This window comes from Mauremys mutica, chromosome 3 (assembly GCF_020497125.1).
Source record: "Mauremys mutica isolate MM-2020 ecotype Southern chromosome 3, ASM2049712v1, whole genome shotgun sequence".
Lineage (NCBI taxonomy): Eukaryota > Metazoa > Chordata > Testudines > Geoemydidae > Mauremys > Mauremys mutica.
Genome location: NC_059074.1, coordinates 174,827,718 through 174,848,045, shown reverse-complemented (window position 1 = coordinate 174,848,045; position 20,328 = coordinate 174,827,718). Strand labels below are relative to the sequence as shown.

The 20,328-nt window shown below is 41.8% G+C and overlaps 1 protein-coding gene across 3 annotated transcripts in view; it reads left to right on the top strand.

The window, feature by feature from the left end:
• Window positions 1–20,328, top strand: part of SRBD1 (S1 RNA binding domain 1) — a 257,032-nt gene that overhangs the window by 50,141 nt on the left and 186,563 nt on the right. For all 3 annotated transcript variants that reach the window (XM_045011858.1, XM_045011857.1, XR_006578521.1), the window contains exons 8-11: window positions 1,628–1,745; window positions 2,209–2,347; window positions 10,656–10,752; window positions 13,953–14,088. In XM_045011858.1, coding sequence (XP_044867793.1) covers window positions 1,628–1,745; window positions 2,209–2,347; window positions 10,656–10,752; window positions 13,953–14,088 — 490 coding nt within the window. The remainder of the gene's footprint in view (window positions 1–1,627; window positions 1,746–2,208; window positions 2,348–10,655; window positions 10,753–13,952; window positions 14,089–20,328) is intronic.

Here is a 20,328-nt window from a genome sequence, read left to right as displayed (position 1 = left end):
AGTTAAACGATGACCTGCTGCCAGGTCTGTGTTCCTCGTGTGCTTGGTTACAATTTGGAACTCTGTGCGTATGGTGTCTAAAAAAGCAATAGTATAATTCCCAGTAAAATATGTTGTGAAGGTGGTGAGTATGCATCAGTAATGCAAGTGGGGAAAATCCCAACTAGAATGTTCCCATTTAAAAAAAAAAGAACACAAAGATCTTAAAGCCAAAATACTCAGAGTTAAAGAGAGGGATCTACTTGTTGCTCCCCTGCCTTTCACTTTGATTAAGAAGAAAAAAGAGAGTTAGGGTTGCTAATTGCTGAGTGAGGAGTTATTTTAAATATGTTTTGTGATTTAGAGGCCCCTGAAGTATGTAGCCCTGAATCATAAATAAGCTCTACCCCTTGCATTGACATCTGAACATCTGGAAAAGAAGCCCAGGGCTCATTTCAGTCAGTCCAGCAGCTTCTAGTGTAGGGTAAGGCGAGTAGCAGGTGGTACCTTAGCGTTTGTAGCGGGGATGGAAGGCAGCTCCAAAATATTACTGTGATTAGGGAGCCAGGCCAGGAGCCAGTAACCCATGCACACACTTAGCGGAGACGGAGGAAGTGAGTGCAAGGAGCAAGCTGCTATACTTATAAGTAGGCAAGGAGGACAGGGAGTCGCTCCTCTTCTTCCCCCAGTGCACATGCACACAGTCTCTCCGGGCCTGTGGAGACATAACAACCCTCTCCAAATAATATAGTTGGGGAGTGGGAAGCACTTATTTGGCCAAGCAGCGCAAGCTGCCGCTGAAGCTGCCCGCAGCTCTCTGTTAGTTCAGACTCTACCGCAGAGGCAATCAGGGCTGCCACAGTTCCTCCTTGATGCAGTGGTTAGTGTGTCTTTAAAATATGTTTGATGTGCTCTAGGTGGGCAGGGAACAGATGTAAAGGTTCTATGTGCTGAGGTCTCCCCCTTCCAGTCCTGGCCATTGTTGGAGTAGGGGATCCCCCCAGATAGGGGAGAAGGCCTGGGACAGGAAATGGGGTTCTGAGGGGGCATGCAGTATTGTGTGCCACTGTCCTTCACTGTCAGACCAACTCATGTGTTTTGTAATGATTTCACGTACTAGTGGCTGCTGGACCCTAAGACGTCTGCTACTATAGAGACAGATTCTGAGCGGTGCTGAGCATCTTCAGCTCCCGTTGACTTGAGCAAGAGTTCCAGGTGTTCATCACCCTGGATTTAGCTCATAGGTACTTAATATAAATTCTTATTTAGATAAAGTGTCAGAGTTGCTGCACTTGGATCATAGGGTGGCAGTGTTACAAGGAACATCAAAGCATAAAACACTTAGCTTAACACTCTTTGCTTGATTTCTAGATTCCTCCCCCCCCCCCCGCCCAACTATTGCAAGCTTTGTTGATTGTTGAACAAATATTAAAATGGGAGAGAAATTATTAGGATTTCTACAGCATTTGTCAGAGTGGGTTTCTCGAGGCTGATATATGGTGTAGTCTTCCATGGCTTCTGAGGGAAAACACACTGCCTCAACAACATGCTGTCATGAGACCCAGTGGATTGGACCATATTTAGTGATAATCTTTTTTATCTGATTTGAAATGTGATTATTTATTAACATAAAACTCATGTATTGTAGTACTGTTGCAAAGAAGACACATGCAACAATACAGAAGATAAAGAAAGAAGGAAAGCTATCGGGAAGTCTATTAACAGCCTTATTAAACTGCAAAACTTTGGATGAATTGGACCATGTGGTTAGTGTCTCTTTTTTAAATATGTTTGTAAAATTTTATCTTGTACAATTAAAGATGATGTAATGAAAAATGGTAGCAGTGACTAGTACTGTGAGAATAAATGATTTTTGGTTCGCTGGCCATTCTGAAAAATGGGGAAAAAATAGTTTAGGATTGAACAAAACATTTTGTTTAGTTTTTTGAGCTTTTTTTATATTTTGTAAATAAGCTGAAGCACATTTTGAAATAAAAAGTCATTTTGAATCCAAAAATTGAAACCTTTCATTTAGAAGATGTTAAGACACAATGTTTTGATTTTGGGAGTGGGGGTATTTTTGATTGAAACAAATTGATGAATTTGACACAAATTTGCCAATGTTCTGGTTGACCTAAAATATGTTGCCTAGCTTAGATATGGCAGAAATGTTGATCTCTGCCTTTTTAAATAACAATACATTTTACAACTACTTTCCCCCCCCCACAGTCTGCACCATATAAAACTGGAAGTAAAGGCACCAAAGCCCAAAGGGCCAAACAACTGGGATTGGAACCTGCTGCCATATCTCTCATCGAAAACCCAGTAGAACTCAGTCTGTTTTCTTACATTAAGCCTAATGTCAAAGGTAAGTACTCAGTGCCTATATGCGGGAATGGGAATTAGAACATGCCTTGAATAAAAAACAGCTTTATTTATTAGTTGTCCTTATCCTATTGAAAGTTAATATGAGAATATCTTACATTGCTTAGAGACTTCAGCGATAGATGCAGTAGAAAAAGCCAAGTTGAAAATCACAGTCATCTATTGTCTAAAAAAAAATTCTGGAAAATCTGAGAAGGAAAGCTGGAGAAATGAATACCTGCTACAGGGACTGGGGCATGAGGAAATATAGGGTGAACTTCACTACAGCACAGAGGGCCTGTCTAAAGTTCCATCCCCACTTACACCCTTGACATGAGACTTATAGTTCAGTGTTATAAAGGGTCTTGTGCAGGCATCTTGCACTGAGGCAAATTTCATCCACCAAGGCGCATCCTAAAAATGTCTGTATTTGGTGGTTGGGAGTGAGTGGGAGCCCTTTAAGTGTTGGGTGGGTGTTGATGGTGCTGGAGAGAAGGCAGTCTGGTATTGGAATGAGTGCTCTAACTACTACTTGTGTCACATTTAAATTCTGCAGAATTGATTCTGTCTTTGAAAATGTGATTATTTGTAGGGGGCAGTTTCTGACAATAAACCACCTCACCCTTTTTTTACAGTGCATACGCTGAAACTGCTTGTTGATACTGACTCTTACTCATCTCACATTATAAACAGTAATCAAAATATAAAGATTAACTAAAATGGTAAAGTTAAATTGGTCCAAATTTAGCATTGTGAATCAATTGGCAAAATTTCTGATTGATTAAATATCACATTTTAGAGTGCTGCAATATTTCATAAGCAAGATGTTGCAAGCATTGCTGTGTGCTATACTGCCAGATGATTGTGCGGGGAGAGTGTCAGAGCCAAAATGAAGTGTTTGTAATGAAAGTTGAGATGAATTATCAGGAGTACCAATGTTTGCATTCAAAAGGGACTGTCAGTTATTGGAGTAGCATGTATCATTGTCATTTTTAATATTTGGAATGAATAAACCTTTTTCAATATTCTGCTAGAAATAGAGAATCAGAGCTTGCATTTATATTTTGCCTTTCATCCTAAAGGACCATGAGGCACTTTACAAACGACATACAGATAGGAATCAGGTATCGGTATGAGAGGAGAATAAATTTTGTTTGATCTCACAGGAGTGAGCTCCTAGTCATGTAAAAATGGTCCCATGGGATTCTGGCTTATAGCTTTTAATTTCTCAGTTGAAATTTTTAGAATATTCCTAGTAATATGTTATGTATCAAAACAAAACAAAACTCTGAATTAAAAATATGTTGTTTAGGTTGCAAAGTCTAGCATTCAAAAATTATGAAATTCCAGAATTTAGGCTGTCTGGAGGCTTCATTCTGCTCCTTTGTGCATATGCATTGTAATATAATTGTTAATTACATGATCACATATAGTTTTTAGCATGGACCCCTTCCTCCAGCAGTGCACCTGCTAGGTGGTGCTCACTCAATGGGTAGCTCTTCAATATTTCTCTTATCCTCACCATCCAATGTGCAGATTTATCCTTCATTTACTGCACCCCATCCAAATTCTGCACTGGATACAGAATTATTCATTTCCTCACATGCTTTTCTGTGGTGCCATCACTGTAGTGTCTGAGCACCTCACAGACACAAATGAATGTTTAATAGGAAAGACTTGCATCCTTTTTTACAAATGGGAAACTGACACACACAGATTCAGGGCAAAGCTTACCACTATTTTGATTTGCTCAATAACTTGCTGCTTGTTCTGTTAATTTAGATAGAATAAAAGAACCCAAAGAGTCAAAGGTGTGTTAACAGGACACTGAAACTGTCCAACATTAAACAGTTTTAAACAAGATTTAGGGTTTTGTATACAGAAACCTCAGCATGCTTATTACCATGGTAAACACACATTTAAGAATTCTTTTAACCTTTTATTAAAGATACAGAAAAAGAAGGAAAAATGATTAAACCATTTTATTTTTAATGTATTAAGTAAGGCTTTTATTTGAACAGTATCTCTTATGCCCTTTTACTTTAGCTGTAGAGAGTCTTTAAAGGAACTCCCCCATGCCCACCCACCCTTGTTTGATTGTCTTCTCAATGATAACTGTGCTTTTGGCGAAGAGAGAAGAAGTTAGTTGAGATGGGCTGGAGCTATCGGTGGTGGTGTTGCTAAAGTCCAGTTCTGTTTTCTAGAAAACAAGACCAACACATACACAAGGGAAAAGAAGAGAACAGCAAAGATTAAAAAAAAATGCAGCTTCTGTCTTGGTGTTGACTTTCACTTGCAACCTCACTGCTGAAAAACACAGGCACCGCACATGGTCTTTTCAGTCATACTGCAACCTGGTAAACTTGTATTAGCATCAGGCTGTTTAGGACATTTAGCTGCCTTTCTGGTCACAGGCTTACAGCAGTGTTGCAAAATAAACAGTCTTGGCCAGCTAAGTCAGACTGCTATTAGAAGGCAAAGGAGAGGGAGAGGGCAAAAGTGTATGATATGTTGGGGAAGAGTCAACACAGCTTTTGTAAAGGGAAGTCATGACTCACCAATCTACTAGAATTCTTTGAGTGAGTCAACAAACCTGTTGACAAGGGTGATCCAGTGGATCTAGTGTACTTGGGCTTTCAGAAAGCCTTTGACAAAATATCTCCTTGAAGGCTCCTAAACAAACTAAGCAGTCAAGGGAGAAGAGGGAAGGACCTTGTGTGGATCAGTAACTGGTTAAAAGACAGGAAACAAAGGTTAGGAATAAATGGTAAGTTTTCAGAATGGAGAGAGGTAAATAGCAGTGTCCCTCTGGTATCTGTAGTGGGACCAGTACATAATCATAAATGATCTGGAAAAAGGGTTAAAGAGTGAGGTGGCAAAATTTGCAGATGTTACAAAATTACTCAAGATATCCAAAGCAGATTACAAAGAGTTAGAAAGAGATCTCCCAAAACTAGGTGACTGGATAACAAAATGGCAAATGAAATTCAGTGTTGCCCATTGGAAAACATAATCCCAGCTATACATGCAAAATGATGGGGTCTAAATTAGCTGTTACCATTCAAGAAAGAGATCTTGAAGTCCTCATGGATAGTTCTCTGAACAGAACAACAGAATATTAGCTAACAGAATATTAGGAACAATTAGGAAATGGATAGATAATAAAACAGGAAATACCATAATGCGACTATATAAATCCATTGTACACCCACACCTTGAATACCACATCCAGTTCTGGTCACTCCATCTCAGAAAAGATATATTAGAAATGGAAAAGGTACAGGGAACCTTAGACCTTAGTCAATCCTGTGCTTTGCTGCACATTGGGCTACCCACATTTGTCATCTTTGCCTGTAAACTGCCCTTCTCACCAAATCTTCCCATTTCATGTGGAGGTGCTTGATGTTGTTCAGAACTCTTTGTTTCCATGTTATTCACGGTCTTCCTTTCTTCTTGTATTTTCTGGCTTCCATTCAAGGGCAGTATTGGGTAAGCGTTCTTTTTCCATTCTCAGCACATGTTCTTTCTTTTTAAACTTCAATTTGATGTTTGCTTTCAGCAAATAGTGATTGCTCCCTATATCTGCTCCTCTGAATACTCTTGTGTCTAACACTGATGTTTTCCACCTGTGACTAACACAGATATAGTCGATCTCATTTTGTGTACGGCCACCTGGTGAAATCCATGTTTTTTTGTGTTTGTTTTTATGTTGGAAGAAGGAATTGCAGATGCTAAGATTGTTTTTGGCACAAAATTCAAGAAGTCTTTTGCCATTGTCTGTCGTTGCTCCAGTTGTATGTGGGCTGATGATTATTTCCCAACCTCTTCTTTCATTTCTGATCTGGACATTAAAATCTCCCATAACCAGGACAAGATTGTGGTCTGGTATTTCTTTCATTACATCGTTCAATTCTGTATATAATCTCTCTTTGTCCTCTTCATCTGCATTGTTTGTTGGAGCACATGCCTGGACTATGGTGCACTTAATGTGCTGAGAGTGGACTCTAGCTGCCAGTAGCTTATCTGATATTGGCTGCCAATTCATATGTGATTTCTTTGCAGCGCTATTCATGATGATTCCTACATCTCTCTCATGTTTGGTTCCAGATGTTATCATACCTGATCTTTTCCTCTAACTTCACAAAGTCCTAGAATGTCAATTTTACATCGATCCATTTCTTTGATTACCTGTGCTAATTTTCCTGCACTATTTAGAGTTCGTACATTCCATGTAGCTATGGATGTACTCTTTTTGGCCTTCAGAGTTTGGACCATCGAGTGGGTGACTACCTGATGAATTTGATCATCCACTGTCATATGCGCATCTGAATGCTTTCCAGCCTCCTCAGGCCTTGATTTTTGGTTTATGTGAGTAGTCTCTGTAGCTAGACCTTTTTTTTTTTTTTTAATGTGATGGGAAACTGCCCCATCAAACAACCCTCCCTCTATTTGATCCGGGCTTGGGACTGGCACTGGTGGAGTTTGAACAAGGAAGAGCAACAAAAATTATTAAGGGTATGGAACAGCTTAATGTATGAGGAAAGATTAAAGAGATGGGGACTATTCAGCTTGGAAAAGGGGCAGCTAAGGGGGGAAATGATGGAGGTCTATCAAATCATGAATGGTATGGAGAAAGAGAATAAGGAAGTGTTATTTACTCCTTCACATAACACAAGAACCAGGAGTTACCCAATGAAATTAATAGGCAGCAGGTTTAAAACAAACAGAAGGAAGTACTTCTTCACACAATGCACAGTCAGCCTGTGGAACTCGTTGCCAGGGGATGTTCTGAAGGCCAAAACTATAACTGGGTTCAAAAAGAATTAGGTAAGTTCATGGAGGATAGGTCCATCAATGACTATTGTAGCCAAGATGGTCAGGGATGCAACCCCATGCTCTGGTGTCTGAAAGCCTCTGACTATAGATGCTTGGACTGGATGATGGGATGGATCACTTGATGATTACCCTGTTCTGTTCATTGCCTTTGAAGCATGTGGCATTGGCCACTGTTGGAAGACAGGATACTGGGCTAGATGGACCATTGGTCTGATCCAGTATGTCCATTCTTATGTACTTATGGATGGGAAGGAGAAGAAATAAGGTAGGGAAGGAAATTAACAGATTTGGTGGTAGGGGACGAGAGGTTTCCCTTCTCAGGTGGTGGTTGGGATTTAGCAGAAGTCAATGGAGGTGGTAGTGTCATCTGGGTTCCTCCCTCTGGTCCAGTCTGGTCAGAATATGCCTTCGGATCAGGATGAAGAAGGTACAGAGTCCCTGAAGACAGTGGGGGTGGCAGCCATGATGGTGAAGCATGCTCCTTCCACTTTTTCAGTCAGCCAGCATCACAGTATCCTGCTCCCTTGTTGTCTATCTTTTATTATGTATCCCAAAAAGCAGTGATGTGTGGAACAACCCCTCCTCTCATTACATTGACCGCCAATTAGGCCTAATTTCTGAAACACCAATTTTGATTGGTTGATCTCCAGTCTCTCTCTGTTCTTGTTTACCAGGCATGATCTTAGCACAGTCTTTGAATTATATCAGTAGGCCCTTTCGTTTGGACTAATTTGGGCTTTGTCTTCCTTTTGCACCATTTCCTGTTGACTTTGATTGTTCTAGTTATTTATTTTATGTATTTTTCTCACTTTTCACAGATGAGTTTACAATTATGGTAAATTTATAGGCCCAGTTATTCCAACTTGCCCAATTTGAGAAACCTAGGTTTTTCAGAGTATGAAGCACTTGTATAGCTTTCTGTATGTTCAGAGCCTTGTACGGATGTTAAGAGATTGAATACCTATTTTACATGTGAAGAAACTTAGGGCTTGTCTACACTACTGGCTGGATCGACAGGCAGCGATCGATCCAGCGGGGGTTGATTTATCATGTCTAGTATAGACGGGAGAGCATCTCTCGTTGACATCGCGGTAAGTAGATCTAAGTACATTGACTTCAGCTACGTTATTCCCGCCCCTTCTCCCCCCCCCCCCCTCGGTAGTGTAGACCAGCCCTGAAACAGATTTGCGCAAGGCTACACGTTATCCCCGGAGAGCCAGGATTAGAAGGTGGAATCTTCTGGTTCCTCCAGGCCACACTGCCTTACTGTCAGAGATGCTGAGCACTCATAGCTTCTGCTGTCTTCAGGACTGCAAGTGCCCATCACTTCTTAAAATGAGACCTCATGTCAAGTTGGGCATTCAAAAAATGAAGGACATACAATTATTGGCTCTGGGCAAAATTTTGGTGTAGTAAACTTGACCAGTATCGTATAGAAAATTTGGCAGAGCCAGGGATGAAACAGAGTTCCCCTGCTCATGTGGACCTCCTTGAACCAGAAGACAAATCATGCCTCAGTCTTCACGTGCCTTTCAGTTCTCATTCGCTAAGCACCTGAGGCAGGGATTCTATAGGAAAAAGTAGCATTCGATCATATTATTAAAGGCTATGTCATAGTGCACATGCACGAGTGCATAGAATTAAGATTGCTTTGGCAGCCTTAGTTCTGGTATTTCCTAATTTGGAGTGCTTGACCCTAACATTCTTTGAAGGTTTTTTCTGCATAACTTTTTATTTTAAAAGGAAAAAAAAGCAAGAACAAATTCTATAATGTGTAACTGTGGTGCCTCATCCCATGCGCCAGCAGCAGAGTTTGAGTCCTAAAATTTCAGCACTGCAGCACAGACGTCTAGCATTTGAAGTAAAGGATTAACTATAATAACTTGGTTGCAGGATTAGGCTGTTACCTTTGTGGAGGGTGTAACACTCTGGAACAGTGCTTTATGTATATGTAAATAGTCTGTTTTACAATCAGCAGACTGAAGCACATACATTTGGCAGATTCTTTTGAGAAGTAGTGCAGCTAAATGGTGTTAAACTTGAGTGTGCAGATATGAGTTTATGCTTGGCTTGATTGCTCTCAGTGGGATATGAAGCCTTGCAGAGTTGTGAGGGACACAGTTGGTTTAACAGGTGAGTCCAGAATTCATGAAGTATATCAGAAGCAGGAAACCTGCCAAACAATTGGTGGGTCTGCTGGATTATCAGGGATTAAAAGGAGCAGTTAAGGAAGATAAAGACATTGCTGAGATGTGAAATTATTTCTTTACATCACTCTTCACCTCTGAGAATGTTGAGGGGATTTCTAACCTGGATGTGCTCCTTTCTGGTAATAAAGAGGAGGTACTCTGAGTCTGAGGTGTCAGAAAAAGAGGCTTAGGAGCAAACTGATAATTTACAAAGCAAATTAGTCACCAGGTCAGAAGGTACGTCTAAGACAGTGGCTCTCAAACCTTTTTACTGGTGACCGTTTTCACATAGCAAGCCTCTGAGTGCGACCTCCCCCCTTTTAAATTAAAAACGCTTTTTAATATATTTAATACCATTATAAATGATGGAGGCAAAGCGGGATTTGGGGTGGAGATTGACAGTTTGCGACCCCCCCATGTAATAACCTCATGACTCCCTGAGGGGTCCCGACCCCCAGTTTGAGAACCCCTGGTCTAAGAGTTCTGAAGAAGCTGAATGAAATGGCTCAGCTACTAACAAAAATATTGCAATCTCTCATTTAAAAACAGCCAGTGTTCCACATTTAGCAGTATAGCAAACATTTTTGTACCTATACTTTAAAAAAAAAAAAAGGCTATAGGAGTAATCCTTGGAATAACAGACCCTCTAAGAGTTACATCTGTACTGAGCAAAATGGTTGAAATAATTAAAAACAGAACAAAAAAGCATCTGAAGATCAGGCAGCCTCAATACAGGGATCACAATGTGCTCCCCCTGTAATACTGAAGTTTATAGCATTTTATGGAAAGGTACTCAGGATTGCAACAATGTAATATGCTTAAAAAAGTGACATAGTTGGTAGGTAGTGGGAGCATGTGATCCTCTATTTTGCTTACTTATCTTGGGTGAACTCTCTTAATCTGTGTCCAAATATCTAACTTTAGAAATAATAATAATAATAATAATAATAATGTATAATAAATATGAAGCCCATGCAAGTACTTTTAGAATAAGGTATAGATGTTTGATATCCATCTCTCAATTAACATTGCTTTGATTTACAGTAACATAATTAATAATCTGTACTTTTAGAATCTGATATTAATTTTAGATGTTTTGGAAGGGATGGCCAGATGATATTCGCTAATTCCATCAATTTGGTTTCTTTACTGCAACACTCCAGATTATTCCAGTAGCTTGTATTTATATTCTTTCCGTTTGTATGTATTTAGGGATATGTTTTATTACTGATGTTATTACTGGTGTTTAGCTTCTTTATAATAATTAGCAGTATGTTTTCATTTAAGGACTTACAACCATTCAGGAAGTAGAAGCTGGAATACAACACATCCTTGCTGACATGTTTGCTAAAGATAAGGATACACTGGATTTCATTAGGACACTGTAAGTTTCAAAGTTTCATAGTCATTCACTTATTTTGCAGGTTACATGGCCAAATTCTGTCTTTTTTTGTGTTTGGCAGAGAACTTGCCCCACACAAATGCTGGGAAAGAAGTATTATTGGCTATCGCTCTCTCTGTGTACACACATTCCTTAGTCCTGTGCCTGGCAAATTTATTCAAGACCAGAATAGGAGAAATCTGTTGTGATCAGGACAGGATATTTAATCCCCCAAAACGTCATTCACGATAGCTCTGTGAATTGTTCTCCCTCAGAGTTTTAGGGGGATTGAAAATTGGAAGGAAAATTTTCCATCCCTTGCGGCTTCCTCACACTGTAGCTTTTCAAGTACTTACTAGTAAGTTGTGTGCATACAGATTAGGCCCTCAGGGCCAACCTGAGACCTAATGTCTTACTTCACTTGCACCCACTTAGGCCAGGGCTGGATGCAGCCTATAAAGGTTAATGGCTCATTTTCTATGGTTTAATTCTTAAAGCATAGAATCGGTATAATTAAAACAGTGTGAGGATAATAGTCTCCTGCTTTAATATAAATGCCAAAGCAAAGCAGAGAGATTTATTTTCAAAGCAGGAGATATTGATCTTTGACTACATTTGAATAGAATGAATTTATTTTTGTTATACCAAATACTGATTTAGATTTAATTGCTTTATCTGATGAATATTGATGCAGTAGAGTGACAGTTGCTCTTGCTGTGTTGTTATTACTCTGTTGCATTCTGGTTGGAATAGAAAACAGATTTAGTGCAACTGTTATCTATATGGAGCAATTTATCCAGAAAAATAAATATTTTTAGCAGTATACCACATTATGAATTGGGTAGGATCTGATTGGCTGATATTATAGATGGGGCCATACCAAATTCATCGCCGTGAAAAACATGTCTCCGACCATGAAATCTGGTCTCTCGGGTGAAATCTGATCTTTTGTGTACTTTTACCCTGTACTCTACAGATTTCACTGGGAAGACCAGCATTTCTCAAATGGTGGGTCCCAACCCAAAAGGGGATCAGGGGGCATCACAAAGTTATTGTAGGGGGTTACAATATTGCCATCCTTAATTCTGTGCTGCCTTCAGGGTTGGGTGGCTGGAGAGCAGCAGCTGCTGGCCAGGCACCGAGCTTTGAAGGCAGTGCCCGGTCAGCAGCAGTGCAGAAGTGAAGGTGGCAATACCATACCATGCCACCCTTACTTCTGTGCTGCTGCCTTCAGAGCCAGGCGTCATTTTGGGGACTGCTTTGCGTGAGAGAGATGCTTTTGTGGGTTAGCCATCCCTGTTCTTTTACTACTTTGTTCTCAAAATAATTAATTCTCCAGATAACCAGAAAATGCTTAATGGAACACTGATGTCCTACACACTCATATTTTGAGAAACGCTGTTCTGTTGTATCAGTTTAAACTACAAATTAAGAATTGTTGCCGTGGAACATTTTCTTTTTTTTAAAGGGTCTCGTAAAATGTAGCTGTCTATAATAAAGTCATAGTAGAGTATGCCAAGAAGCAAGTGGATATTGAGTTTGGTTAAATGTTAAAGTGAAATTTAGCGAGACAAGGTGGGTGAGGTAATATCTTTTATTGGACCATCTCTATACTGGGACCAACCCAGCTATAACAGTACTGCATACAAAATGAAATGTAGGCATTTGCTAAACACATTATATCTCTGCAGCGTTCTGCAACCTCCTGAACTCTATTTGTATGAAATGACAGGTGAAATAAACATATTTGAAAACTTTTTCCTTTTGTATTTTAACTTTATAATAACATTATGTGCGATGAGGTTAGAATGAATAATTGATTTAGGACTGGGTTAAAACAAATACTTGTTTAATGGAGTGGTCTGTGTTGAAAAGAGGAGTTATAAGTTAACACACAATATTAACAGGATCCTTTTTTGCATGGTAAATTAGAATGACATTTAAAAAAACAGTTTCATTTGGCATGGTTGCACCAATCATGGACAGGTTATAACTTTCATAAACTGGTTTTTAAAATATCATTTTAAAACTGGAGTTTGGATAGAAATCATTAAAGAGTAAGGGTAACATTTTCAAAAGCATCTAATTGACTTTCAGTGAGACTTAGGCTCTCAAGTGCCTAACGGCTTGCCTACTTGGGGGAAATTATCCGGCATAGCCATTCCAGAATAGCTACTCCAGTATAATTTAGCTACTGGGTATAACTCCTTGGTGTAAACACTCTCTTCTGGCATATTTTAGATACTGTGTTCACGTGAGGAGCTATTCCAAAATAGCCGTTCTGGTCAGTTTTCCCCATGTACAGAAGCCCAATTTTGAAAAAGGGATTTAGGTTCCCAAGTGTGCTAGGTGCATTTGAAAATGTAATCCTAGGTGACTAACCTAGGTTAGTTAGTATTGTAAGGATGAGTGAGAAAAGCAGCTGAATAAATGTGGCTCTTTTCTCTCCCTCACTTTCCAAGAAACTGAATTAGTCCTTCTGCAGTTTTCTAGACTGTCATGCTCCCCGTCCACCTATTGGTTTATTTGGTCTGGAGCCACACTTTTTGTCTCACCTTCTGTCGTTATTCTCAGCTGCCCGCTCATGGGATCAGGCCGGTGTTAGGATCCACTAGCCACAGAAGTAGAGTTACTCCATCAGACAGGTGTGGGGGACACAGCCAGGAGGTTGGCAGGACTGTGTCCATCTGGGCTTCCAGATAGAGTCTCACTGCCCCAACCATAGACCAGTTCTTCTCCTTCCACGCAGCACCTTATATGGGCCTTCCCAAACCTCCAAAAACGGCTAGTCTCCAGATTTAAAAAACTTTGGGGCCAGTCAGTTTCATAAGAGTTAAAACTTGCTTCTCATCCACAGTACTGTCATCCCTTGGCTAGTGAAAACCCCCAAACTGCAATGTAAAAGGAGCCTTTGGGCTCCCCACTTAGATCACTCTTGAGAAGGATAAGGCTCTGCTTTTCTGAGCTCTGCTTGAAATTCTTTTGCTGTCCATATATTAACTATGTCTTATGATTTCATTCGTGTCCCTAAGACATGTTATGCAATTCCCTTACGATGATTATGACATAAAATGCAATTGAAAACAATAGTATCAGCTTCATATTTATTTCAGTAGGATTTTGTGTTTTAACACAAACTCCAGTTACACTATTAAAGGCTTCATGTCATATCACCCAATTAACTTACTCTTCTTTGTATTTAGATGTCAGCAAAGGTACATATGTATCCAGTCAGCCTTGGCAAAAGTGTCATCAAAAAATGTAAATGAGAAAGATGTTAACAAATTCCAACTGTACCAGAATTTTTCTTGCAATATTAAGAACATTCAGCATCACCAGGTACACATTATGAATATGCTATTGATTTTCTTTGTAATGGTAACTGACAGCATGTATACAGCTCCTAGAAAAAAAAAAAGGTGTCATAAGTATTTCCTTTAAAAATTGAGTTTACCCATCTTTTGATTTCACCGTTCAGTCACCTGAGGTAACGAAAGACACTGGTTTCTTGGTAAAGTAACTTGGAAGGTTAAAACACATGTTAAAAAATTGAAGTGGGAATTGAGTATTCGGGAGTGTTTGTCTAATTATCAGAGGGGTAGCCGTGCTAGTCTGGATCTGTAAAAGCAGCAAAGAGTCTTGTGGCACCTTATAGACTAACAGACGTTTGGGAGCATGAGCTTTCGTGGGTGAATACCCACTTCGTCGGATGCATCCACGAAAGCTCATGCTCCCAAACGTCTGTTAGTCTATAAGGTGCCACAAGACTCTTTGCTGCTTCTATGTCTAATTAAAGTGTCTAATTAAAGCAAATGTATTTAAAGAGTCAGTAGCAGAGTGTTCAATACCAATGAGATCCATTTGCTGAAGGAGAATAGGGCACATGCTCTATTTTTCCAAGGCAATAAGCAGGTACCAAGCATTTGGAGGAAAAGGGGGAAGGTTAAATAGTTTATTCTGACAAGGATAAGAATATAGGTTACTTTACTAGTTTTTCACTAAGAGCAATGCTCTGAGCCCTAGCTGGATTTAAAAAACTGTGAAATAGAATTAAACACACTTTTTTCTTGGTAGTTCTTTGGTCATGTCTTGTTCTGTTGTTTGCTTCAACACTGAGTGGCTCAAAGACCATCCACTTGGGCAAAGAGTGCTCTGAGCCACTCGGCATTAAACCTGTCAGTTGAAATTGGTGCAAAGCAGCAAGAAAAGGTTAGATAATAGTAGTTAAAGGTGACCTGCAAATATAATACTTAAAAAAAGTATTCAGCAACTTCACTTATGCTGAATGCTTCAAATAAGAAGGTTAAGGGAAACATTCAGCATATAACATACTGAAGACATAGGTAGTATTTTTCCTGTTTGGCAGGTGATCAGTCTTCTGATCTGTGAGGTCTTTGTGATAACTATAGAGCTGTAGGTCTTCAAAAGGGATTATGGGAAGAAAGCGATTTCTGCACTGGAGGGGAGCTTTCTCCATTGATATGCAATATCTTACACCCCCATCAGTACATATGCTGTTCCAAATTGCTTAATCTCAGAAACAGAGGTGCACACTTCAGGTATTGCTCTGAATATTGTAAATGTAGAGAATTCTGCCCTGATGGGGTGACAGGCAACATGTGTACCTTCTGGACACTGTTCTATTATTTAAACGAAGAATCTTCATTAATCCACAAGAAGTGTCTAGATTTGTAGATGGCTGTTTCTGCTTCCACTCTTGTACAACATTTCATTATTTCTGTGACACTGTCTTCATTGGCTTGTCCTGTTGCCATTTTAAAAAGCCATGTGAGGTTTTGCCTGCTCAAGTTGATTTTGACTTTTGTTTTGAATTCTCCTGAGTGTTTTAAAGTGGATTTGTTATGCTGAACACTTGCCATAGAGGTACTGAGGTTTGAAATTAGTTCACGTGTAATTCTACAAAGATTACATTATTTCTAGCAATCTGGGTATTGGGGAAAGGAGGAAATTATTACTAATAGTTTTAATATCCAAACCCTTGGGGTAAATGTGTAAAAGGTCCCTGCTATGCTCTTTTTATTAAGTGTCAATGTTTATAGCATTTTATCATATTTTTACAGTAATTGGTCTGTAGAGGTTTACATTAATGAAGTCTGAAGAGCTCAATTAGCTCAAGCCTAGACTATCATTTTTACAGTATTTCTTATAAATCATTTATATTTTATCATAAAATACTGTGGTGTGACAAGTTTGTAGATCCCTACCGGAGATTGTTTTTCATTTGAAAAAAGAAAACTTCAACCATTGCAAACTGATCAGTTTCTCCATTACTGAAGTGGCAGCAGAAATAGATTGCTGTTAGAATGCGTAATAAAGAGATAAGATCACACAGTGTGTCCTAACATGGCTCACTGAGTTACTGAGAATAAATCAACATCTATTCATGTTTCACCACATTGAAATCATGCAAATTAGAGAGAGAAAAACCCTGTCACCTTTTTTCGACTAGCTCCACTTCAGTATTATTTCCGTAACACGTTTTCTGTTGCTTTGTCTTAATCTTATTTTAAATGCCACAAGTGATGTATAGTCTTCATCACAGTTTTATAGAACGCTAAAATTAACAGTGCATGTACAGTATCAGTTAAAGAATCTGTTCTTGTAACTGGGAAGGTTTAGAAACAGATGCCCTCTGGTGACTCAGCATAGAGGAGACAGAGTGTGTTTTGTTTGCACAGTACGTGATTTCAAAATGCATAGTTGCTAACCATTACTTTCTCAGTGTCTGCAGTCTTTTTTCTGAGAGCAGTATTATATTAGAATCATGAGTCAGGCCCCCCAAAATCATGAGATTGGCGTGAAAACCTCATTAAAATCCTGAAAATCAGGTAATTAAATACATGTGAGTGCTTCTTACTTTCCTTCTGGTTTTTGAGCCACATTTGCAAGCTTTGCTCTACAAAAACAAAGGCTCCAAATTTACTTTAAAAAAGTGAAATTGAGATTTGTATGAATGGTTTTTAAAATATTCTCCTATAATGTTATAAATGTGAAAATTGTGCTAGGGCCCGAGAACCAGAACACTTAATTGCTTAATTTTTTTTTAAAAAGTGACTGACCAGTTTACTTCCATCCTCCAAACTGAGTGAAGAGGGAAAAATAAATTAAACATCATAAATGGTGAAAAAGCAAATTTAAACTTTTAAACAATTCTTGCAGCTTCAGTAATCTAAGGGTTTTTTAAAATGCACATTTTATGTTGTGTTCCTTTTGAAAAGTAGAAGGATCTCTTGGGAAATTGTCCAGGATTCTGTTTCTCTTTCCCTTTTGAAGATTAAACAAGTGCAAAACAAAACAACAACAAAGGAATGTGCCTCTATTGCTTTCGCAAAACCAAGAGCCTTATTCTTTCTTGATCAGCCTATAAACTTTTCTTCAGTCCTCACCTACAGTGAATCCATCACCAACTTCCTTTGTTTCATCATTAGCTTATGTCCTCACCGGACCTTATTTTGTTGCCTTCTCGCCAACTCTACTCTAACTACTGAATGTTTGTCTGTCATACTTCTTGAAAAGTCTGTGTTGTTTGCATTGTGGTAGTGCCTAAGAGCCCAGCTAGGGTTAGGTCCCATTGTGCTAGGCACTGTACAAACATAATTCAGCAACAGGCTGTGACCTATGGAGTTTGCAATCTAGAGCTCCTGTTTTTAAAAATACAAAATACTTCTCTCTTGTCATACTCTCTCTTCCTAATTTCAAAACACCTTTCTCTTTCTAACCTTGCTTGCTAGGGGAAAAATGTCTTTGTTCTTCTTCGAGTGCTTGCTCATATCGATTCCAATTAGGTGTGCATGCGCTGCGTGCACGTTCGTCGGAAGATTTTTACCCTAGCAACACTCGGTGGGTCGGCCGGGTCGCCGTTATGGCGGTGAATATATACCCCTGCCGACCCAACGGCCCTTCAGTTCCTTCTTACCGCCCGTGTCGGTCGTTGGAACAGTGGAGCGCGGCTTAGCTGATCTCCACTTCCCTAGCCTACTCGTAGTTCCTTACTAATAGTTGTGTATATAGTTCCAATTTTTATAGTTGTAGTTAGTTTTAGTCGTTTCTATAATATAGTTAGTGTATATAGTTGCGAGGGGATCGGGGATTAGCCCCTTCCCCGCACCCGGTACCGAGGCTCATGCCCGGGTCACCGGGCTTCAAACCGTGCTCGGCCTGCCATAAGCCGATACCAACGGGAGATCCCCACGTCTCCTGCCTTAAGTGCCTTGGGAAATCCCATCTCTCAGATAAGAGCCGGATCTGTAAGGCCTTTAAGCCGAGGACGAAGAAGGAGCGGGACTTTCATCTCAAACAGCTCCTGATGGAGGCAGCTCTTAGTCCAATGCCCTCAGCACCGAGCGCTGAACAATCTACATCAGGGAGAAGCGCTCTTTCGGCTCCGGATCGCCCCTCTACGCTAAGGCCCCTCGGCACTGACCGTTGCCGGCACCGATGTCTGCTCGGCACCATTCCCTCTCCCCGCGGGTCAAGAAGCATCATAAGACTTCCGCTGCTTCGGTGCCGCCTGCACCACAGTCGGAGCACCCGCCTAAGTTGGACCGCCCAGCACCGACACCTGCTGTGGCACTGCCAGCTTCGGCACCGTCGATTCCGGTCCCGCAAGGGCCGTTGAGTCTGGTGCCTGAAAGCTCCCTGGCGCACGCTGTGGTCGAGCTCACTATCCCCTCCACGCCGGAGACCTTTTCCACGGCGAGGGATTTAATCGCGCTGACGGAGTCCGCACTGCCTTAACCCCCGGCACTGCTGGTGCGGGTCATTCAGTCTATTGGCAAGCCTGCCCTGCTGAGGCCACCCTCCATTGGCACCACTGAGAGGCACTGATCAAGATCTCGGTCCCACCGGCATTCTTGGTCCTGTCGCCAATCCCTGTCCCGACACCGCTCGCAGTCCCGGCACCGCTCTCCATCACGGTACCGGTCGCACTCGCGGCACCGCTCAGTGTCCCGTTCGCCGGCCCGGTACTCCCGGTACCGATCCAGCTCCCGGCACTGTTCCCGGCACCGCGCCTCCTTGCAGCCGCTCCAGGTGTCGAGCTTCAAGATCCCGGTCGACCTCCCGGCACCAATACGGTTGCAGGTCCTGGTCTCATTCCCGGTACCATTATGGCGCCCGGTACCGCTCTCCGGTGCCGCCCTGAGAAAGTCCATCGAGAGACGTGGCCCCTTCTCAGGGTTTCTCAGCTCCTCCGTGGCCGTCTAGACGCACCTCAGTGTCATCTCATGCTGGCAGTGCTTCCTATGCACAGGACTGTGACTCAGACATGCCCAGCCAAGTCTTCCAGGAGACCCAAGGCCAAGAACAAGGCCCCCATCAGTGGTCGTTCTGGACACTTTGGGCGTATCACCAAGCCCAAGGTGCGCCCCCAGAGGCATCATGCTCCGTGCCATCAGAACACTGGGTGCCAGAGGCGACAGTAAGCCTCCCCCCTCCTGCAGATATGGATGAGGCTTCCGTTCCACCGACAGACTCCCAGGTCCCACCTGAACTTGACACCGCCCAAGAACAAGAGCCCCCGCAGGACCCTCTTGTCCCTGGCAGGACCCTCTTGTCCTTTCTCCTCTTCCTCCTCTCCAGATGAGGCGGTGGCGGGGACATCCTCCTCCGGCCCTCCCCAATTGACCTGAGGGCCCATCAGGACCTTCTGAGTCGGGTGGCTCAGAACATGAATCTTCAGGTGGAGGAGGTCCCGGAAATAGAAGACCCTGTGGTGGATATTTTATCAGCTGACACGCCCACAAGAGTGGCCTTGCCCTTTATTCGTACTATTCAGGCGAACGCCGATACCATCTGGCAATCCCCAGCCTCTATTCTGCCCACAGCCAGAGGAGTTGAGTGGAAGTACATGGTACCCTCTAAGGGGTACGAGTATCTTTACGTGCACCCTTCTCCCTTGTCGTTCAATCGGTCAACGAAAGGGAGCGCCATGGCCAGCAAGCTCCTGCTCCAAAGTCAAAGGAGGCTAGGCGCATGGACTTATTGGGTCGCAAAGTATACTCTGCCGGAGGCCTCCAACTCAGGGTGGCAAACCAGCAAGCCCTACTTAGTCGTTACAACTACAACACCTGGGTGGCGGTTGGAAAATTCACGGAGCTAGTTCCCCAAGACTCCCACCAGGAGTTTGCAGCCCTCTTGGAGGAAGGAAAGAAGGTAGCGAGAACCTCTCTCCAAGCCTCACTGGACGCAGCCGACTCCGCAGCCAGGACTCTGGCTTCAGGAGTGGCCATGAGGAGAATATCATGCTTCAGGTATAAGGCCTTCCACCCGAGTTACAACAGACTATACAAGACTTGCCCTTTGAAGGCCAAGGCCTATTTTCTGAAAAGACTGACCCTGCAAAGCCTAAAGGACAACAGGGTGATCATGCGCTCGCTGGGAATGCACACCCCGGTGACTCAGTGCAGGTCCTTCCGTCCTCAGCCTCACTGCGCTTACCCCCCGCCTAGGCTGCGACAGGACTTCGTCAGAAGGCGCGGCCAGGGGAATCGCAGACGGCAATCTGGGCCCCAAGGGGGTCAAAATCAGGGTCCCCGCAAACCACCCGCGGGACCCAAA